Source organism: Lissotriton helveticus, chromosome 2_1 (genome assembly GCF_964261635.1).
Source record: "Lissotriton helveticus chromosome 2_1, aLisHel1.1, whole genome shotgun sequence".
Classification (NCBI taxonomy): domain Eukaryota; kingdom Metazoa; phylum Chordata; class Amphibia; order Caudata; family Salamandridae; genus Lissotriton; species Lissotriton helveticus.
The window spans coordinates 5,502,681-5,524,495 of NC_136059.1; the positions used below are offsets into that span (position 1 = coordinate 5,502,681).

Below are 21,815 nucleotides of genomic sequence, written 5' to 3' on the forward strand. Positions count from 1 at the left end.
CCTCAGTGACTGCAGAAACCCCTCAGTGACTGCAGACACCCCTCCGTGACAGCAGATGCCCTCAGTGATTGCATATACCCCTCAGTGACTGCAGATACCCCTCAGTGACTGCAGATATCCCTCAGTGACTGCAGACACCCCTCAGTGACTGCAGATACCCACAGTGACTGCAGATACCCCTCAGTGACTGCAGACACCCTCAGTGACTGCAGATACGCCTCAGTGACCGCAGATACCCCATAGTAACAGCAGACACCACTCAGTGACAGCAGATACCCCTCAGTGATAGCAAATACCCATCAGTGACAGCAGACACCCCTCAGTGACAGAAGACACCCCTCAGTTACTGCCCCCTCAGTAACAGCAGACACCCCTCAGTGACAGCAGATACCCCTCAGTGACAGCAGACACCCCTCAGTAACAGCAGACACCCTTCAGTGACAGCAGATACCCCTCAGTGATTGCAGACACCCCTCAGTAACAGCAGACACCCCTCAGTGACAGCAGATACCCCTCCGTGACAGCAGATAGCCCTCAGTGACTGCAGACACCCCTCAGTAACAGCAGACACCCATCAGTGACTGCAGATACCCCTCAGTAACAGCAGACACCCATCAGTGACTGCAGATACCCCTCAGTGACTTCAGATACCCCTCAGTGACTTCAGATACCCCTCAGTGACAGCAGACACCCCTCAGTTACAGCAGATACCCCTCAGTGACTGCAGATACCCCTCAGTGACAGCAGATACCCCTCAGTGACTGCAGATACCCACAGTGACTGCAGATACCCCTCAGTGACTGCAGACACTCTCAGTGGCTGCTTCCTGCTCACAGGTCCTGGGTTCGCAGATACCCCTCAGTGACTGCAGACACCCCTCAGTGACTGCAGACACACCTCAGTGACTGCAGACACCCCTCAGTGACTGCAGACACACCTCAGTGACTGCAGATACCCCTCAGTGACTGCAGATACCCACAGTGACTGCAGATACTCCTCAGTGACTGCAGATACCCACAGAGACTGCAGATACCCCTCAGTGACTTCAGATACCCCTCAGTGACTTCAGATACCCCTCAGTGACTGCTTCCTGCTCACAAATCATCAATCAAAAGATGTTTAACATTATATCTTCCTGCTCACACATCCGCAGTGTGCAGGCACGCCTAAGTGACTATTTCCTACTCACAGGCCCACAGTGTGCAGATACCCTCAGTGACCGCTTCCTGCTCACAGATCCACAGTCTCCAGCTGCCCCTCAGTGACCGCTTCCTGCTCACAGATCCACAGTCTCCAGCTGCCCCTCAGTGACCGCTTCCTGCTCACACATCCACAGTGTGCTGCTTCTCAGTGACCTCCAGCTCACAGACTGGTGTTCAGAAAGGCTTCATTACAGAGGTTCTACTCCTAATTCCAGAACCATGGAATGCGATGAAGCAGGTAACATTTTCTTTTGGTTAAAGTGTGCCGCAGCCAGTCAGTTAGACCGTGCAGTTTATTCTCTGGGAGCTGAGGCGGGCCCACAACCGGAGTTTGATCTGTCACTGGATCTGATGATGCTTTGAGTCTGTTCTTTATTGAATCACAAGAAGTTTATTCTCCTGGGGGCCGATGGGGCTCAGAGTGAGGCGGTTGTTTTGTTACGGAAGCTGATAGAGCTTCAGGCTTCAGTTTATACTATTAAAGGAGTCGACGGGGCTCAGTGGGTGGATACTTCTATATTTGGAACTGATGGGGCAGAGTCGGTGCAGTTTATTCTATCACAGGATCTGATGGGAATCGGGTGTGGAGGTCGCTTTGTCACTGGAACTGATATAAGCTCAGGCTGCTGTTTATTCTATTACAGGAGCTGGATGGGTTCATACTGTGCATTTTATTTTTTACAGGACTGGTGGGGGCTGATTGAGCACAGACTGTGCAGTCTATTCTGTTACATGCTCAGTTAGAGGTTCAGACTGTAACTTTTCCTTCTCAGGAGCTGGCCGGGCTCAGACGGTGCAGTTTATTCTCTCCTAGTAGCCTGAGGACCTCAGACCGTGCAGTTTATTCCATCCCAGCAGCCGAGGAGGCTCGGACTGTGCAGGTTATTCCATCACGGCAGCCCAGGAGGCGCGGACTGTGCAGTTTATTCCATCACAGCAGCCCAGGAGGCGCGGACTGTGCAGGTTATTCCACCACAGCAGCTCAGGATGCTCAGACTGTATAATTTATTCCATCACAGCAGCCCAGGAGGCGCGGACTGTGCAGGTTATTCCATCACAGCAGCCACTATGAGAAGTTGGCCTGGCATATGCTGTCCACTATTCTAGAGGGCAACTTGCACCAGTCCAAACAAACATTATTGATAATAGGTTAAGACAACCTTTATTGAAAGCTATCCTAGTGCACAATATACAATGGGCCCCAAGGGGAGACCAAGCCATATATTAAGAAAGTGGTATAAGAACCACAACTTCACTAGACACAAGGCCTAAAGCCTGTAGAATCGCCGGGACCCTGAGGAACCACCCAAGGTAGTGACACAGGGTACCCACGGGGGACATGTGCAGTGTGAGAACACAGCCGCGAGCTCCGTTAGGTTTTATGCGGAAAGACGCGGTTGGAATTTTTAAGATTAAGGACACTAAGGAGAGGGCTATGAGCAAACCCCTTTAGACTTAAGGGTTATAGGGCCAACACCCACGGGGGCACCGAAGTACTCGTGTTACCTCACCCGCGGAAGCCGGGTGCATAGGTTTTCAAATGGTGTCGGGAATCGTCGTCGTTTTCAATGGCGACCTGCTGCCAAGTGCTACTGCTGTGAAGAAGAAAAGTGTCTGGGGTGATCCAAGCCTGGATCGAAGATGTGAAGAACCGGAAAGTAGAGGGGACAGAGTCTGGGTGACTTGCCAGTGACCTAGGGCACGAAAGAAGAATGCCCACCGATGTCGGGTGCTTCAGGTGTGAAGAGGTGGATCTTGACTGTGCCGCCACGAGGACCAGGAGGCATCGGCGATGACCAGGAACTGGATTAGAGCTGTCCCACTAAGGATGTCAAGTGCTGTGGCGTCGGTGCTCGTATTGAACTCAATAAGCCTTGGCACAACAGCAACCCACGCAGAAGAAGAAAAGATGCTTCGGAGAGGACCAGCAAGGTTCAGGGAACTCACCAAGCGATGGAGAGTCAGGGCACGTCTGGAGCAACCAGGGAAGTCCAAGGAAAGTTAAAGTTGCCTTCTCAGGGTCCCACAGGTCGACGGACCAGGGATCGCGACGGTACCTCGAGAGAAAACACAAATGGCCGGCTCACTGAACACTTGTGGAGTGTAGCCCAGCAATCTTCGGTGGAAATGCTGCTCTGGGTCTGGGCTATAAGTAACCCAAAGCACAGTCTCAAGGATCGGCAAGAAGCATATGCACTTGCAAATGTGCACGGTGTCCAGGGGTTCCGGTTCCATGGTCCCCACGAGATCTGTAGGTCTCAGCTTTGCTGGAAGCTCGGGCCAACCTCCTAGAAGTCTGGGAACCCACCTCCTGTGTTGCAAATTCTTCGGAGTCCGGCGGGAGCTTCGGAGATGCAAACCGGTCAGATGCGTCTTTGGTGCCTGCCACGCAGGGGAGTAACTCCTTTAGTCCAAGGGAGATGCTTCAGTCATCTAGCGTCATGTAGATAGCGGAAGTTCCAGGATTCAGTATCAGAGCTTTGTCCAGGTAAATCTAAAATCCTGTAGTCAGGGGTTCCTACTTTATACCCAAGGAAGGGGTGTGACAAAATCTGGAGACCCACCTATGAGAGGGTTTGGAAAGACGGGTGGCTACACACATTTCCTTTGTCCAGTTTGCACCAGAGCAGGGGCTGGTAGCCCCTACAACCAGTTTGAACTGGGCTATGCACAGGGACACCAAATGTGCCCCCAGTGCAAACTTCAAAGCACTCTTGGAGTGCACCCACCCAGCCCCAATACACTAAAGCCTGTTAGGGAGGTGGTGCCACCACTCTGTGACAGGAAACCTATTGTTCAGGCCTCCCCTGCCGGAGTTTCGTCCAGCAGCAGGAGGCCAGACTCGTGACTGTGGCTGGCAGCATACATTTTGTGATGCCAGGGTTAAGGAAAGCTGGTACTGGGTAGCCTGGTGCACCACACTAGGGGTTCTACCATGGAGAAATCATACCTCCCACACCAGTTACTGGTGTGGAGGTATGATTCCAAGGTGTTTGACACCAAACACAACATGGTTCTGTGCAGCCATTTTAAAGTTAGTATTTACCGCAAGGTTATAATGCACTTAAAAGTATATGGTCTAGGCTGCAACACTAACAACCCCGGAAGATAGATTCCGAAGGCTGCAGAGGGGCTCTGCTCATGCATGGGCCGACTCTGACACAAAACCCAGCACCCTTCCTTCAGGATTGGTAAGGCTTGCCATAGGGGTGACTGATAGGTTCATAGGTGTAGTGATAAGGTAGATATAGGAAACCTATATCTGGGTAATGGGTGCATACACCACCTTACAGAGGCTGCTGTAGCAGACCTGTTGTGTCATTTTGCATGGTCTTCCAGGGGTGGCATAATACATGCTGCAACGCCTGAGCGGCCTCTGTGGAAACTATGCCCTGGGTATATAGGATACCATATACTAGGGACTTATAAGGATACTCCAGAATCCAATCTGTGATGTACCTAAAGTACATGCAATCATTTTAGAGGGGAAGCAGCTAGGCTGGGGTCCTGGATAGCAGGGCCCCAGCCAGACTAAAGTCGAAAAACAGCGAAACATCAGCAACAAGTGGGGGTAACCATAAGATGCAGATCCTACGCTCCTACAATCATCATTTAGTAATCCAACATGATGCTATTTCAACAGCTTATTGTGTAACTTTAGTTAGTTTGACTCTTTTATGACAGAAGCATTGGTTGGCATGTAGTACTCGACATTATTTAGCAGCCTATTAGCTTCAATGTCCTAATCTGAGTAATTCATTACAACAACATTACCCCCCTTATCAGCCTGTCTGATAATTAGTGAGGTTTGCTCCTTCAACCTGTTCAATGCTGCAAACTCATCTTTGTTCACAGTAGGATGTTGTTTTACATAAGTGAATGCCTCAAAATCTCGCAGTATCAATTCATAAACAATATCGATTACATTATCTGTATTTCTGGAGTAATTCTAGGCCTGCATTTGAGATCGCTTTCCTTTAGATGCGTTCAACTATTTCCAACTGAGTGGCTAGATCTTCGATAGCCAGATGTGTACCATCCTCCAAGCTCATCAGAATGGTTGTACCAACCAACTCTTTTATAGATTTATCGCTTCTATCCTCTTTAATCTCCACATTTGACCTTTGTTCTGGCAACCTGTCAACAATCGTTAAGTGTCAATCTACAAACCAATCTAAATAAATCAACTTTATTCTGTTGTTGATTAAGGTGTTTCAAAGGAGCAAAGCCTAGTCCTCTTTTCAGAAGATCGAATTCATTATTTTCTAAGGATCAGTCTGATGCGTTTGTCACTTTGCTTTCTTCTTGAAATCCCTTTCCTTTGAACTCTTGTTCTTACTCCCTCTTTTTCGTAGGGCTCTTCTGTTGTTCCACCCCTTAGCCCCTATATTATCTCTTGCAGTTGTTCTTGTTGACCTTGTGAGCCCTCACCTGTCTTCCCTTTTATTAGCATCCTCTGTTCCAACAATCCCATCTGCTTCAATTCCTCTAAAAAAGCGGAGAATACCTTCAATGCATTATCACTGTTGGAGCCCATCTGATTACTAGTAACCCGCATTTCCGAGTCGGATCCACTTAAATTTCGTTCTTTGCCAGATAATGTACTGGCACTCTCGATCTCAATATTGTGTTTACTAGTTCCTTCACTATCTACATTCTTCTTACAAATGGTATTGTCGTATCTACATGCATAGGTATACACTCTACCAGACTAGTAGTCCTTTACATCATGCAAAACTTGCATTTCTGTCTATTGCTGCTCACATCCTGAAATTTCAACATCACTTTTACTAATATAGCAACATTCACCTCTTCTGTCTCCGTAGTAATTCTCAATCTTTGTACATCTGTCTGATCTATAACCATACACATAAAACCTCTGGAAGTTTCTCTTAGTTTTTTCTCCCATCTATCAGCACTATCATTATCGAAATCTTCAACAGCGGAAGAATGTTGATCCTAAGACCCCTAACTATCTACAATCAACCTCTAGCTGCTTTGTCGGTGTTTCGGAGTCCCACCATTTCGATGATTCTCGTTTAGGTCGTCTCTCCTATTTAAAGAATCAATCCTTGAGTCCTCTTGGTTTTCAGCCATCTTTACTCATTTTCTTCTCAGACACTTTGGAAAGTAGTTCATTGGCCGATCCCTTGTCTAACTCATGTTTTGCCTTAGTGATAAATTATTGGTAATTCCAATTTAGTAATCCAATTAAATCCAAATGTTGAAAGATTGGCTGCTTTGCTACAAATGACGCAATGAAAGAGGGTCAGGAGAAAACTTCTTCTCCAGAACCAAAGCCCTCACCGGTGCAGTCCGAATAAAATGTTCTCTTTATAGGAGGGATGCATAAATGATGGCAGAAAATGTTCCCAGTAACGATATAAATCTATTTCCGTGTTTTTATTGCTTCTATTTTTTATTTTTAAGTTTAAAATCAATCTGGGATCAAGATTTTGTATGCTGCCACACAGCCAACATGTGTTTTGAGGCAACACCTCTTTTTCAAGGCTGTAGTAGACATATAAAATTAATAGAAAATATGTACATAATTGTATTACTTCTCAGTTTTAATTATATTATATAAATTATTTAACTCAAAATTCTTGTTTTTTTCACGTGATTAGGTAATTATACCCCTACAGCAGAGAATAACATTCAAACTATCCTTAAACATATCAATCACAACAAATAACATAGTTTCATAGCCTGTTCAAATACAGTTCTCATGATGTTATCTCTCCTTTTTGATTAGGTTCATTATAATGTTTCAATCATTCCCCAAAATAGCTGCAGCAACCAGTAGCTTTGAGACAGTGATGAAACGATGAGTGTAAGAATGACGGGAGTTTGGGACTACAGTCTGCTAATTTCAGGTTTAGTTTTTGCACCATTGCCTCGTTTCCATATTCCCTCATCCACAAAACCACATGCATACATTTGAAAATGAGTGAAGAACCGCTTTCACTATAAATAGATCATAACTATTAGATGGACAAAGGCTTGTTTACCACTAGCCATCTCTTTCAGACCGCCTAGGTGGGAAACTAGACTGAATCAGCCTTTGCATAACATGTACCTAGGCACCCCTTTCATTAATATTGTTTTTTCAGTTTTATTTCATGTTTACTTGCAACCCATGCTCCACCTCCTCCTGTTCTTACGTGTATGACCATCAGCCGTTAAATCCGGAAAGCCCACTGTTTTCAGCTGTGAGAAGGTGCCTTGTTTCACAGCCCCCATCATCAGCCCTCATAGCTAGAGAAGCCAGGCAGTGTGTGGGGGTTTTTAAGACACTTCTTTCACAGTTTGCCAAACTCTAAACATATCCTCTGGTGCCGGATTCTGCGTGTATGGTAATTCCTGGTCTAGTGTTTGTGGAGCAGTGAGTGCCGTCCACTCATAAAGCTTTACGGTATGGTTGCTCAAAATTCATGCTCTTTTTCTTCTGAGACATTGTTTCGATGCCTCCATGAGGACTTGCATCGGTCTGTGCTGGTAGTTTCCCTGAATGACTTTTTCTCAATATGCAGAACAAGTACCTACATCTGGGCATACATTTGACTTTCTCTTCTCTCACACAGGCGAGACGTGCCTTCCTGAACATGTGGACGATGTCCCGGAGACTCCCACACAGTACATCCAGCTGAGACACCCGAGCAAAGTGTCCCATCAACCGCCCACAGGCGTGGTGGCAAAGCTGATGATCGTGCCACCTGGTAGGCAGAGCTCTCCTCTGTGTGATTAGTGAATTGTTGTCAGAGTCTTAATTGATGTTTCCCAGATACTTCACAGGAGCAGAATGATGACTATTCCCCATGCCTCCCTGAGTTTACCTCCACTCTCCCAAAGAATATTTCTGGAAGTATGAAGAAACATCCAGGGGGGGAAGGGGTTGGGGACAGAGAAGAAACAACTTTGTCTTCTATTTTCTATTGTCTTCTGTACTGTTACTTCTATCTTGCTTCTTGCGCTGTTTCTTTCAGTTTCCTAGACCCTGTAATACAAACAACAAATTACTAAGATCTAAACAATTTTTTAACAGCTTAGTATTTATGTATTTCACACCCTCATACCACGTACCCTTAGAGACTGAGCTATTGCCTCTCTTCTGATGGTTATTGATGCGTTTAATACATAAACTCCACTATGGTGTGAAATGGAGCGTAGCGATATCCTACGAAAAAGCAATGACAGTTTTAGTTTCTCTTAGACAGACTATAACACTCTGTCTATTTAAGTGCTGTAGGTAAATCTAATAACCTTTCTTTTCTTTGATTTTACAGGTGGATATATGGACACAGAATGCCCTTCGGGAACAGTTTCCTCAGGTAAGTTTATCTCCACTAACGCTAGACTTGTCTTAACTGAAATAACGATTTGTAGTTTGATTATTTTAGCCCACCAGAAACGGAATACTTATGTGTGAGATTTTCAATAGCTAGTCACTTCTGCATGTTTTTACCATCTGCGCAGAATTTGCAAAATCCGAAGGTTCCTCACTATAGAGGCTCTCAAACTAGTCATCATGGCCCTTGTCATCTCCCGTATCGACTATGCCAACTCCCTGTATGTAGGAATCCCTGCCTACCATCTCTATCGGCTCCAGTTGGCGCAAAATCAGGCGGCCAGTCTGGTCTTCCAACAGCCTAAGCACCAACACGTCTCACCCCTACTGAGGAGACTACATTGGATCCCGGTAGCCTTCCGATGTATTTTCAAACTAGGATGTACTGTTTTTAAGTCACTCCTCGGTCTTGCCCCAGCTTTCACTTCCCTCAGCCTTAAGCGCCACATTCCCTTGAGGAACCTCCGGTCCTCTGCTCACAACCTCCTAACCATCCCCAGGTTCAAACGGAAAAAACACGGTGGCTCTTGATTCTCTTTTCTTGCCCCTTCCACCTGGAACTCCTTTCCCTCTACTATCCGACTCTGTCCTGATTACACCTATTTCCGTAAACTTCTCAAAACCCACCTCTTCCAGCTAGCCCACGAATAATCTCTATGCCCCTTCCTGCTTTGTCTATGAGCGCCATGAAACCTTTTGGTGACCGTGCGCGGTATAACATCTTTTAACATAACATAACATAACTAGATACTCTTTAGCAATGATTTGTTTTCTAAATAGTTTTCCCTAAACAGGTACTTGAGTGACTGGGGCCTTCCTGTCAGAGACGAAGCACTCCGGAATGCGTCAGGAATTTCTTCTGGTAATTCAAGATAGCAACTCAAGCCTTTTTCCTTGAAAGCTTCTTTCAAACACCTGACGCGTAGAGAAATGCTTTTCTACTGCCGGAGAAAACGAAACTGTTAGACCTGGCACCTTGGTGTGAATCTCCCTTCCACTTTTTGCTGATGTGCCTCAGATGTTTTTGCTGGTGTTAGCTGTTCAGGGCACTGTGCCACTGCCAATCAGTGCCACAGTGCAAGTGCTCCCGATGAAAAGTATATATGAAATTGATTTCCATGATTGGCTTATTTGGTCTACTGTTGGTACCCAGTAACGTGCACCAGGAGTGCCAGGGCTTGTAAATACAAATGCTGCTAGTGGGCCTGCAGCGCTGGTTGCGCCACCCACAGAAGCGGCCTCGTAAGATGTGTCTAAGGTCTGCCATTGCAGAACCTGCGTGCAGTCTCGTACTGTCATGCTGACTGGGCAAGTGCACCTATTTGCCAGTCCCTAAACCTTCCCTTAACTTCATATCAGTCACCCCTATGGTAGGCCCATGGGCAGGGTGCATTGTAATTATAAGGTAGGAAAAGCCCTGGGGTGTGTGGCATGTCCTAATAGTGAATGACAGCCAATTTCGTTTTTCACTATTGCAAGGCTACCTGTTCTAATAGGCCAGAATGGGCTGTTAGAATTGTTACATCCTATGATCCTAACAGACTCAGGGAACATGGTATAAATTCGAGTTTAGTATGCCTGAACTCAGAATAATAAAATACATCTTTTAGTAAAGTTTATTTTAATATTCTGTGTTTGCAAATGCTACTTTTAGAAAGTTAGCATTTGCTCGCCTGACTATCCTAGAGGGTGAGCAGGGATTATTTTAGAGGGTAATCCCCCTTATCCTGACTAGAGGAGAGGGTCCCTGCTTGTCACAAGTATCTACCTGTGCCAACCAGAGACCCCCAATTCTAACAAGGGCCCACTAAGCTAACCCATGAGGAATCCTTCTCCTCACCTGTGGACACCATTTGTACAGCACCTAACATTAGCTTGCTCACAGGTGTGTCCCAACAGACAGACAGTACCCACATGGCCAACACAGTGGTGTGGCCCAGTCCATCCCCGGGGTGTGACTCATTTCCCTCTCCCAGGGGCAACTCTGTCCACCAGGACCGCAAGCCACAGTGGCCACTGTCAGTGATGAGAGCCGGGCCCCAGGCCTGTCTTGGTTCTCCAACCTCTGTGGCTTCAGAGAATGGGGGGCAGTAGCCCCAGGTGCTTGGCACCCTTTGTCCACTCTCCCTCCTATCAGGTCAGGGATGGCATCCTGACTCTGACCCTCCAGCCCGGGGTCTGTACCCTGAGGCTGGACAGGGGACTGGGGTGGGCTCTCCTACACCCGGTCCTCCTCCCAGGGGCTCTGTACCCTCCCACCTGGAGCGGTACCCCCTTCCAGAATTGTCAGGACACCGGTGACAGGTGTCCTGCACAATTCGCCCACTAGATTGATTGATTGATTCTATCCTGCAACTGGGACCCCAGCCTAGGGTCTGTACCCTTAGACTGAGCAGGGGTCAGGGGTGAGGCTGCCCTCTCTCCGCCCCCCTACTGAGACACTACACCCTCCCACCTAGAGCGGTGCCCCCAGAAGTTAAGCCAGTAGGGTTACTGTTAGCAGTCTCCCCTTCCTCCAGATCAGGGGGGACACCTTGAACCTGGCCCTCCAACCCTTAGGCTGGACCTGTGCCTGGCTACCCAGGACTTCTAGGGGTGGGTACAACAACCACCCCAAGGGAAACACACTCCTCATGAGCTGTGTAAGAGTCTGCCTGGCGCAGGTCTCCAGCATCCTGTCCACCCGACAGAGTATGAAGACCTCCAGCCCGGAAGTGACCTCACCAGGGTCAGCCCTGCGGTGCTCTGACTCCAGAGCTAGCAACCCCTAACCCACTGGTCCTTCCACTGGGGACTGCGTCCCCCTCTCACCCCTGTCTCTGGACTCATGCCCTCTCCCTACTGGAGAGGGGCTGCCAGACACCAGAGCGGGTGGGATGCTGGTTACAGCAGTTTCCCCCTGCTCAACTGACATCTTGGAATCCCCTCAGGGGACGTCCTCCCGGTACAGAACAAGCCCCCCCTCCTAGCATTCCCTCATGGAACCAGCCAGGCCTTGAGACTGGGTTTCCGGCACCTCTGGACACAGCCCACTCCCACTCCTTCTCCTCTGAGACAGGACATGTAACCCTACACCCCTCCCACTACTCTGGGACCTATCTGGGTTACCACAACCTTCCCCCACCACACTAGGTTGGAGCAAACCTGAGCCATCTCCTTCAGGATCACCCCAGATGCCTCTTCAGACCCTCTGGAATCTACCAAAAGGTCTGCCTCCAGTGAGAACTCCCAGGGGTCAGAGAACTCAAACTCCACCAGTTGTTGGCATAGCCCTGGAAAATAGACTTAAAATATGCTCTCCACCAATTGAATCACACAGCCCCATTCATGTGCTAACCAAGCTACCCTTTGCTTCACCATCCAGTGCCTCACACAAGTACCCCACACCACTCTCCCGAGATTGGCAAGACAGTGTCTGACTGTCTCTGTCTTTCAACCCACTCTCTTCTGAGCGGTCTCCACACTCACACACCAGGACTTCTACCTTGGGGAACCCCTCTCCCTGCACCTCTCATTTAGACTGAACCCCTGCACCAGTTCCCCAATCCACCTCGGGGACACTGCACACCACTGGAGCTACCTCATATCCTTGAATCCCCTGGTGTATGTTAACCCCCTCCTTCAAGTCAGGTGCCACATCTCCGGCTGTGTGTACTGCTCCCTTAGCATTTGATAACTCAATTGTGCTGTCACCATCTGAGCTGGACTCCACCTCCAGCCCAGCCAAGCTCACTTCCTGAGCTACACACATTTCTTCTTCTTGGTTTAAGGCCCTCTTGGCCTCAGCCCTCTCGAGCTCCTCATCAACCTCTCTCAGCCTCTGCTCACAAGCCAGAAGCCATCCATCTTTTTCTGTCTCTCCTTTACTTGCAGGGAAGTCCTCCTCCTCAGACTCCACTGGTAGTCTAGGCTCCCAGCGGGGTAACTCATAATGAAATAGGGAGGCCTCTAAATCCTCCCTGGACTTTCTCTTCACAGGCAACCCCATTTCCTTGCCAAACACACGTAGCCCCTTCATTGTGTAGATGAGCATGTGCCAGAAGTCAAGTTCCATTTTGCAACAACTAACCAGAGTCCTAGTATCAGAAATAGTTCCAGGAGGACAATAGAAAACAGAAAAAATATATAAGGTGGTTGTGTAATGGTCTGCACTATACCAGTAGTGTACACAATCACTGTACGTAAGTCACAAATGCAAGTCCAAATCTTCACCGCTGACCACCAATGTTAGAAATGGGGGTCTCTGGTTGGCAATGGTTTGCACCTTTGTCCAAATAGGGACCCTTGCTTCTAGTCAGAGTGGGGGAGATACCCTCCTAAAATAACACCTACTCACCCCCTTGGTAGCTTGGCACAGGCAGACAGGTTTACCTCAGAGGCAGTGTGGAAAGCATTTGTGAACACATACAGTAATACAGTGAAAACACTACAAACGGACACCACACCAGTTTAGAAAAATAAGTCATCTTTATCTAAACCAACACGACCAAACAACAAAAATACACAATATAGTATTAAAAATAAGGCGTTCAAATGGTAGGAATTGTTCAGTCCAATGCAAGTTGTAAATGCAACACTTTTCTTACAAAGTACCTTGGATGCGTCACGCAAAACAAACAAAATTGCCACAGGGAAGGTGATGCGTCAATTCCTTACACGCAGGGAAGGTGATGCGTCAGTTCCTTGCTTCGGGGGAGGTGATGCCTCGGTTCCTGACTGCAGTGCATGGGAGGTGATGCGTCGGTTCCTTACCGGAGAGGAGGTGATGCACCTGTTTCTTACTGCGTGGAGAGGTGATGCGTCGGTTTCTTACTGCATCCCCGGCAATGTGACATACTTGGCGCCTTGATGTGATGCGTCGATCCGGTACGATGCGTGGTTTCGTGCCGCTGCATAGCAGGCTTGCTTTGGGATCAGTGCGGTGATCTCGGACTTTGGAGATCGTTGCACCCAATGCTTCGTGCGGCGATTTCTCGAGCCACGGCAGGCGCTGCGACGGTTCCTTCAGCAATGCGTCATAAACAGGTGCGGTGAAGTCTCTAGAGGTCCTAAACAGCAACAGGCACCTCTTTGCAGGTTGGAATTCTCAGCAAGGAAATTCAGGGGAGCTGGTGGTGAAGTCTTTGTGACCCTGAGACTTCAGAATAGGAGGCAAGCTCATTTTCAAGCCCTCAGAGATCTTTTCTTCAAGCAGGTGACAAAGCAAACAGCAAGGTCCTTTTTCACCTTTCCTTGGCAGCAAGCAGCCACTGCAGGCCAACCCCAGACAGCAAACACCACAGGGGCAGTATTCCTCCTCAGCTTATCCGGCTCTTCTCCTTGGCAACGGTTCCTCTTGATTTCCCAGAAGTGATCTTTGAAGTATTTTCTATCCCTGAGACTTCCAATAGGACGCAAGCTCCACTCCAAGCCCTTGGAGAAAACTCTAACAGCAGGATGATAAAAGCACAGTCCAGTCCTTTCCCTACCCAAGACAGAAGCAACCACTGAAGGCCAACCCCAAAAGTACACACGCACAGGGGCAGTCCTCATCCTACAGCTTTCCCCGTCCTTCTTCCTGGCAGGTTCCTTAGTTCAGAAGTGATCTAAAAGTCTGGGCTCTGGGCCCCTCTATTTATACACAAAAATCATTTGTTCTCTGAAGGCAGAGAGTGTCTGTACCCAGCCAAAACCAGTTTTGGGGGGCACTTTGCAAGTGCACAACGTCCTCTATTGTCAGTGTGAGCCATGGCTCCATACGCACCACAGGGGGGCGGAACCATCATTGTGGAAGGCTGGCACAGCCCAGTTCAGGTGCTACTCCTCACACCACTCCAAATGCAGACCAGGCCTATTCAGCCTAGCGCTGACTCATCAGACTCTCTGGAGCCACTGCAACTCCCCAGCCCCTGTCACACCAACAGCCAGACAGCCAATACACAAACCTATCAGATGCGATGCATTTTAACATTCTCAGTTCAGGCATACTAAACTTTATTTTTTCACCTTGTTCCCAGGGCCAGTTATGTTAATAAGATGTTATAAACAAACTCCCCATTCTGTCCTGTGGGAACAGGTAGCCTTGCAATAGTGAAACATGATATTGGCAGTATTTCACATTCAGGACATTCCACACATATCAGGGCATGTCCTACCTTTCACATACACTCCACCCTCCCACAAGGGTACCTTGGGCCTACATTAAGGGTGACTAATATGTAGAAAAATGAAGGTTTAGGGACTGGCAAGTGTGTGCACTTGCCAAGTCGACATGGCAGACCCAGACTGCACACAGACTCTGCAATGGCAGGCCAGAGTTACATTTTACTAGGCTGCTTCTGTGGGTGGCACAATCTGTGCTGCAGCCAACTAGCAGCATTTGATTTACAGGCCCTGGGCACACACAGTGCACTATACTAGGGTCTGACAAGTAAACCAAATATGCCAATCATGGACTCAGTAATCCATAACAACAATTTACACAGAGAGCATATGCACTTTATCACTGATCAGCAGTGGTAAAGTGCCCAAAGTCATAAAACCAACAAAAACAGGTCAGAAACAATACAGCAGGAAGGCAAAAAGTTCTGGGAAGACCCTGCAAAATGGCCAAGTCCAACAACAAGGCAGATGAGGACAGGAGCAACAGTCAGGGCAGAGATGAGTTTCCTTAATATTATCAAAAAGTTTATCCGGGTTTCACATGTGCGAAAGTGCGCAGGGCAAATTTAGCTTAGGGAAGTGGCCAAGCTCCGATACAGGGGTGGGCTCGCAAGGATAACAGACCCCATGTTAGGGCTGAGATTCATTGGAAGAATGGGAACATCTAAAATGTGCGAACCCTAGTGAATACCAGAGTGGATGCCTCTTTAATATGTTGAAACCCCAAAAAAGTTCAATGGCATCAGGGACACAGAGGTGTTGCCGCAAGTGAGCTAAAAGATTAAAGAATTTGCTGTACCTTGAAATAGGACGGAAGCTCAAAGGTTCATTGGAATATTTGGTTTTTGGAGACAACATATCCCTCACTTAAGACAGACTTTGGTCCCATTATACAAGGTTATGCGAAAGAAACATAAGTTTGAGTCGAGAGAGCAGCAACAGAATGCATTTGAATCTACAAAGGAGGCTATACAGTGTGCCTTAGATTTTTGGCCAGAACGAGAGGGGGAGGGGAAGCTGAATGCTGCAGCCCAGGGGCAGTATGACAATTGGAGTTTGTGGCAGAAACAAGGAAAGAAGAGTGTGCTTCTAGGATTTTGGGCTTAGAAGTTACTAGATGCTGGAGAGCGGTACACTTCATTTGAAAAGCAGTTAATTGCATGTTATTGGGCCCTGGTGGACACTGAGCAGTTGACCCTGGGGCAAAATGTGATTTTGAGAGCTGAGAATCCTATAAGGCAATGGGTGATAATTTACCCCAAGACTCATCGAATAGGGCATGTGCAGGAAGCCGGCATTATCAAGTCGAAGTGGTACATAGAAGACAGGGTCCGAGTAGGTCCCGAAGGTACTGCAGTATTACATAAGCAGGTGGCGCAGGCCCCAGTGGAAGATGCAGAGGTGTTACAGGATGTGCCTGAGATACAGGAGTCCCCTGTGAAGTGGGGTCAACCGTCGGCAGCATCGTCTTCAGAAGACAAGAGACATGTATGGTTTACTGATGGCTCAGCCAGGTATGTTGGGGCTAAGAGGCACTGGACAGCAATATCGTACAATACTACCACAGCGGGAAAGAGTAGCCAGTTGCAGAATTGTATGCTGTGCATCGGGCTTTGAAACAAGAATTACCTGGAACGTGTTCTATTTACACACAGTTGTGGTCTACTTCCAAAGGTTAGCCACCTGGCGTCCCACATGGCATGCCCATAGCTGGATGATACATTCAGAAGAGGTGCGGGGTAAGGAGTAGTGGCAAGAGATCTGGGAAATGTTACCACAAAGCTTAGTTACTGTATATCACGTAGATGACCACTTGCAGCAGGCTCCTTAGAATGGTGGAGTAATTCCTTGGCAGATGAAAAAGCCAACATTTTGGAGGACGAGGTGGCGACACTGGATTCTGATTTGGTGGGAATGGCTAAGTGGGCACAGCTAAAATGTGGACACCTGGGAGAGAAAGCCACTAACAGGTAGGCAGAGATTAGAGGGATGTATATTCCCCTAGATTTAATCAAAACTGCGATTATGTCAGCATACACAACATCGACCAGTCCCACAGGGGGTGAGAGGTCAGCTAGGCATAAATCAGTAAGTTTGATGCTGTTTAATTCTCAATGGTCACAGCCCATTCTATGACGACTTCTTCTTTTAACACAAATAATCTTTATTTTGTCTAGCAAGTGCCAGCCAGTTTCTTTTTATTGTTAGAAGTTGCCACCACATACCAAAGAATACAGTGCAGCCCCAAATATCAAATAACAAATACGAGAGAAAGAAAAAGGAACAAAGAAATTTAAATAAATAAAATGGCCAGTTAGGGGGCTTCATTACACAAATCACATGTTAACTGTGAAACATTGCCTTAGAAATGTTGCTAACATCCCCTAATATTCTGAATTTATTAATGCATTGTTTCAAAGGTTTTAAATGAAATATGTTCTGTAAATTAAAACATTTATGTACCATATCATTGTTTGAGCCTCAATATAGACCATCGCCATTGTCTAGCCTGGATGTAATCAGGGCATGGACTACCGTTCTTTGAACAGTGAGGGGTAACATCCACAACATTTTCTTTAACCATTTTAGAATGGTAAAGCAAGTTGAGGCCACCTTGGTGACTTGCTGTTTCATTGACAGGTGGTCGTCAATGATGTATTTTGATGTACCGGTTGAGTTAGGGCACCCATTTCAGAAGGCCAGTGTTGTGATCCCCAGAGATCTTGTTCTTTTCCCAGAATCATGACTTTAGTGAATTCTTCATTCAATTTGAGTTAGTAGTTTTGAATCCAAGACGCAAGTTTTCTCAAACCAGCCTGCAGAGCAGATGATTCAGATCCCTTAGATGAAGCGAGGAAAAGATTATCTGTGTATCCTCAGCATAGGAGAATATGGACAACTCGCCTCTTCGGCAATATCTGACAAGGGATGAACGTAAACATAAAACAGCAATGGACTCAGCACTGAGCCTTGGGAAACTCCATAAGGAGAAGGGTGAAGTTTAGAGCTTGCTGAGGTAGAAAAAACCTGAAAAGTGCGCTCAGTTAAGAAAGAGCAGAGCCACTGAAGGGCTGAACCTCCAAGGCCCAAGGCATGCAGGGCTCTCAACAGAACAGTGTGCGACACTGTATCGAAAGCGGCGCTGAGGTCGAGTAAAATGAGAGCCACCGTATGACCTTGGTCCAGTTGATGTCTCAGCATTTCGGTGACTCCAAGTTTTAGTAGATTCCATAGAGAATCCTACTCTAAAACCCGACTGAGAGGGATGAAGGAAGTTCTAAGAATCGATGAAAGATGTCAGCTGGGAATTAACATGTTTTTCGAAGATCTTGTAAAAGGCCGGGAGCAACAAAATAGGCCGGTAGTTCGATGGCACAGTTGGTTCTACGGTGGATTTCTTTAAAAGAGGGAGAACGGTGGCATGTTTCCATTCTGGAGGAAAAAAAACTTCCTGGGAAGAGGCATTGCGGAGGTCCATGATCAGCAAGAGCGTGGGGGCATCGAGCTGTTTCATCACAGAATTAGGAAGCCCGATTTAATGCTTGCCAGGAGTCGGTTGAAGGTGCTGAGATCCAAAAGGGACCACGCTTCCTGTTTAACGGTGGGTTTGACATTATCGTGTATCTGAGTCACCCCAGTGCAGGTGACAGTAGGTGTGGTGTCGATAGTGTGTGAGGTAATTAATAAGTTTTCACTGGCCAGTGCAGAATATATTTTTTTCACTTTATCCACAAAGAAGAGAGCGAGGTTCTCACATTGCTTTCTTGTTAGACAAGAGGGGTGGTCTGAGTATTAGAACTAGATAATTCTTTAACTACCTTAAAAGGAGTTTTAGGGCAGTTGTGAGCTTGAGTAATTTTTTGAGAGATGAACTCAGTGCGAGCTGCTTTGCATGGACTATGATAGTCACTTAAGGCCTTCTTATAGGCCATCTTGTTTCCTCCACTCCCTTTCAAGAGTTTTGCATCTGGATTTCTCAGTCTTAAGCTTCTCAGTAAACCAAGGGGCTGGCAACTGATGGTTACCGAAACGTTTGTTGGAGAGGGGAAGGCGGGTATCTAGTACAAGAGATATCCAGCTTTGGATAGCACCCAAATCAGAAGTCTGGAGTCATATAAGAGAATGTTTAAGGCTTCAAGATCAAGTTTCGCCCAATGTCGGACTTTGGGTTTTAGTCCAGTGGTGCCTATTGGGGGGTAGCCTGCTACTTTCAACAGAGGGGAAAAGGCGGGGGGGCAGGTGAGATCCAACAAATTGGAAAAGATTGGGTCAAGCAGGTGGCCTGCTGCAAGGGTAGGACCTGAATTACAGAGATGAATATTCAATGCTTCGAGGTCAGCGATGAAAGCCGCACTTTTGGTACATGCGGACTCCTCTAAGTGAAGATTCAGGTCACCCAAGATGGTAACATCTGCGGCATTCAAAACATACAAGGTTATTAGGTCAGGGAAGGACGGTGCCCAAGATCCAACCGGGCCTGGAGGACGATCCACTAGTATACCAGACATAGTAAACGTAGGTGTGAGCGTGAGTTTGAATAATAAGGCTTCACATTCACTGGCAGATAAACCCTCACAGTTGCATTCAATAGAGCTTTTGGGGATAATATCAATAGCACCCCCCCATTCTTAATTTTCTATCCTTCTTGAAGATGGAGTAACTCATTGGGAGTGCTGCTGCCACATCGCGCCCTCAGCTATCATGTAACCACTTTTGTGTTAGAAAGACAGCGTCATGTTGTATATTGAATAAAAGATCAAAAATGTCATCTATATGTTTCGGAAACGATCGACAATTAATACTGTAAACTGTAAAGTCTTGTTGTAGTAGAGGTGTGGCTCTGTGTGAGGTCTTCCCTGATAAATCAGTGTGTTTGGAGAACTCGGGTTCATTACTTAGGGGACGAGCCCACTCATTGTGGTCATTGTTAAATGCACATGTGAAGGAGAACCTTCAATGCTGGCCGTTCATAGGAGCTTTGTCTAGAACAATCTTTTGACGATTGGAAAAAGGGGGCAGACGAAATTCTAACAGTTGTTTAGTGGCGTATCTTATTTTCACTGTGTTGAATTGACATGGGGTCGAGGCCCCTAGTCCCGGTCGGGCTTGGACAGGCGCAGACGGGCTTGCCTTTGACACGCCATCGGTGCGTCCCCTTCGTGTCCGTTCCAGGGCCATTAAGTAGTGGTCCAAGGGGAGCGCAGCGTAAAAGCTGGACCGCTAACTGGAGCGGAAACTGAGGCACAACAAGATGGCCTTCACGGGAGAGGAGCCCCGTCGTCTAAAGTGCAGGTGCAAAGAGTTGCAGAAAAGCAAAGTTCAGGTCACATTTGAAAAATATTGCATCACATTTAAAAATGCATTAAAAATACTGAGTATAACACACTCAGAAACATGCAAATAAAAACCAGATTAAAACATGACATAATGCATGTGAAAAGAGCCATCCCTTGAGTAATTTAACATGAATTTGATACTGGCGATTGAATTGCTTGGCTGTGGGCATCCTTGGACCCTCCCGGTCCCTTCCGGACATGCCCAAACACAGTCCAAACAGAGCAATCAGGCCGTAAACACGCCACGCTGTGATCTAGAAGAACAGAGAACAAACACGTCTTATTAATTCTCGCAAATAGCATTTATCAGCAGGCACATGCTCCCATTTCTCCTCTCCAGGACTCATGACAACTAGGATGTTGTCTTTTCCTGTAGCTATGGTTTCAACAGGCTTGGGGTTGTTGGGGGATTCAATCCATACTTTGGCTCAGTGGAGCCGAACTCTCCTTGTCCTCACACAGTAAAAAGGGCTGGGGCTCCATAAACTGGCATGATGATAATCTGAGCAACTCGATCTCCGGGTTCCACTACTAAATCCGTGTCTCCGCTGTTCAACAGCACCACTTTTACCTCTCCTTGGTAATGAGAGTCTGTTACCCCTCCCAAAACTTGTATGGCTTTCAAGGCAAGCCTGGAGCGAGAGGCGATCGCTCCAACATGCTCCAGGGGAATCTGAATTCCAACCCCAGTTTCAATCAAAGCGATATCTCTGGATTCAGTCTGGGAATCTGCAAAGCATGTAAATTAAGACCTGCAGCCTCTGGAGAGACCCGATATGGAGCCGAGGCTCCAAGAGTTGTCTCCGATTACAAGATAGCGTTGAGGGGCACATGAGGCTGAATCTGCAAAGCTGGTGTCAACACTCTCATTAACGGAGTTTCTGCATTTGTCCAAGGCTTGTTGTTTAAAATTAACAATGCATCATGCACGTTATCTCTCCAAACTTTTAATGACCCATTGAACAATGTTTTCAGCATCCACTCCATGTTGTGCTGTGCACAATAATCCTGTCAAAAAAGGAGAGGTTTGGCCCAAAGGATTAGAAGGTAGGTAGGGCCAGTTATACTACATAAGAAATAAATTACCTATGCCTCTAGTGACTTCACAACACTTATTCATATGAAGTAAGATGAACGCAAACTAATAAGTTTACCTTAGCAGTGATTTCTGCCTTTTATTTCATGATTTTTTTAATTAATATCTTTGATCACAAAAAGAACACATAGTCGACTAAACGAAATACCACATTAGTACTTACACAGTGAAAATGAACAACGTGAAAATGTGTTTAGACATACAATTACAAATAAACTCATAATAATCAAACATCAATACAAACGAATGAAATGTCACAAAGAACAATCAATATATACACAATACGAAATACAAAGTTGTCATACAAAATGATAAATTAAACAACTAACACCCTTTTATTTAGGATAAATCAATTCCTCTGAAATATCAGGGACATAAGGGGGTGTATTTGCAATATTTAACCAAGGAGTTGAGTTCCTTTGTCTGCCGATGCGTTTTGAGTGCCGGTTAAATCAATTGCCGCACTCTCATCAGGGCTGGGTTTATCTTTCTCACGAAGAGACTGTGACAAAAAAGGGGGAGAAGGGTTTGAGTTTTTATTAAAAAAGGCGCTTCCCAAAACCCTAATTCTTTCTCTATCTGGACAAGTTAGTGGCAGCATACCTGCATTATTCCGGTTTGATGTGACCATCAGCAATATGTGACAAGCAGTGGTTGCCAATCTGCAATAAAGTACATTATAAATGATTTAG

At 46.7% G+C, this 21,815-nt stretch overlaps 1 protein-coding gene across 1 annotated transcript in view; it reads left to right on the forward strand.

Annotated features, from left to right (window-relative positions):
- Positions 1–1,046: 1,046 nt before the first annotated feature.
- Positions 1,047–21,815, forward strand: part of LOC144817661 (uncharacterized) — a 52,137-nt gene continuing 31,368 nt past the window's right edge. Inside the window, exons 1-3 of the mRNA XM_078674389.1 lie at positions 1,047–1,440; positions 7,787–7,921; positions 8,489–8,533. Of these exons, the coding sequence (XP_078530515.1) occupies positions 1,422–1,440; positions 7,787–7,921; positions 8,489–8,533 (199 nt within the window). The 5' untranslated portion in view covers positions 1,047–1,421. The remainder of the gene's footprint in view (positions 1,441–7,786; positions 7,922–8,488; positions 8,534–21,815) is intronic.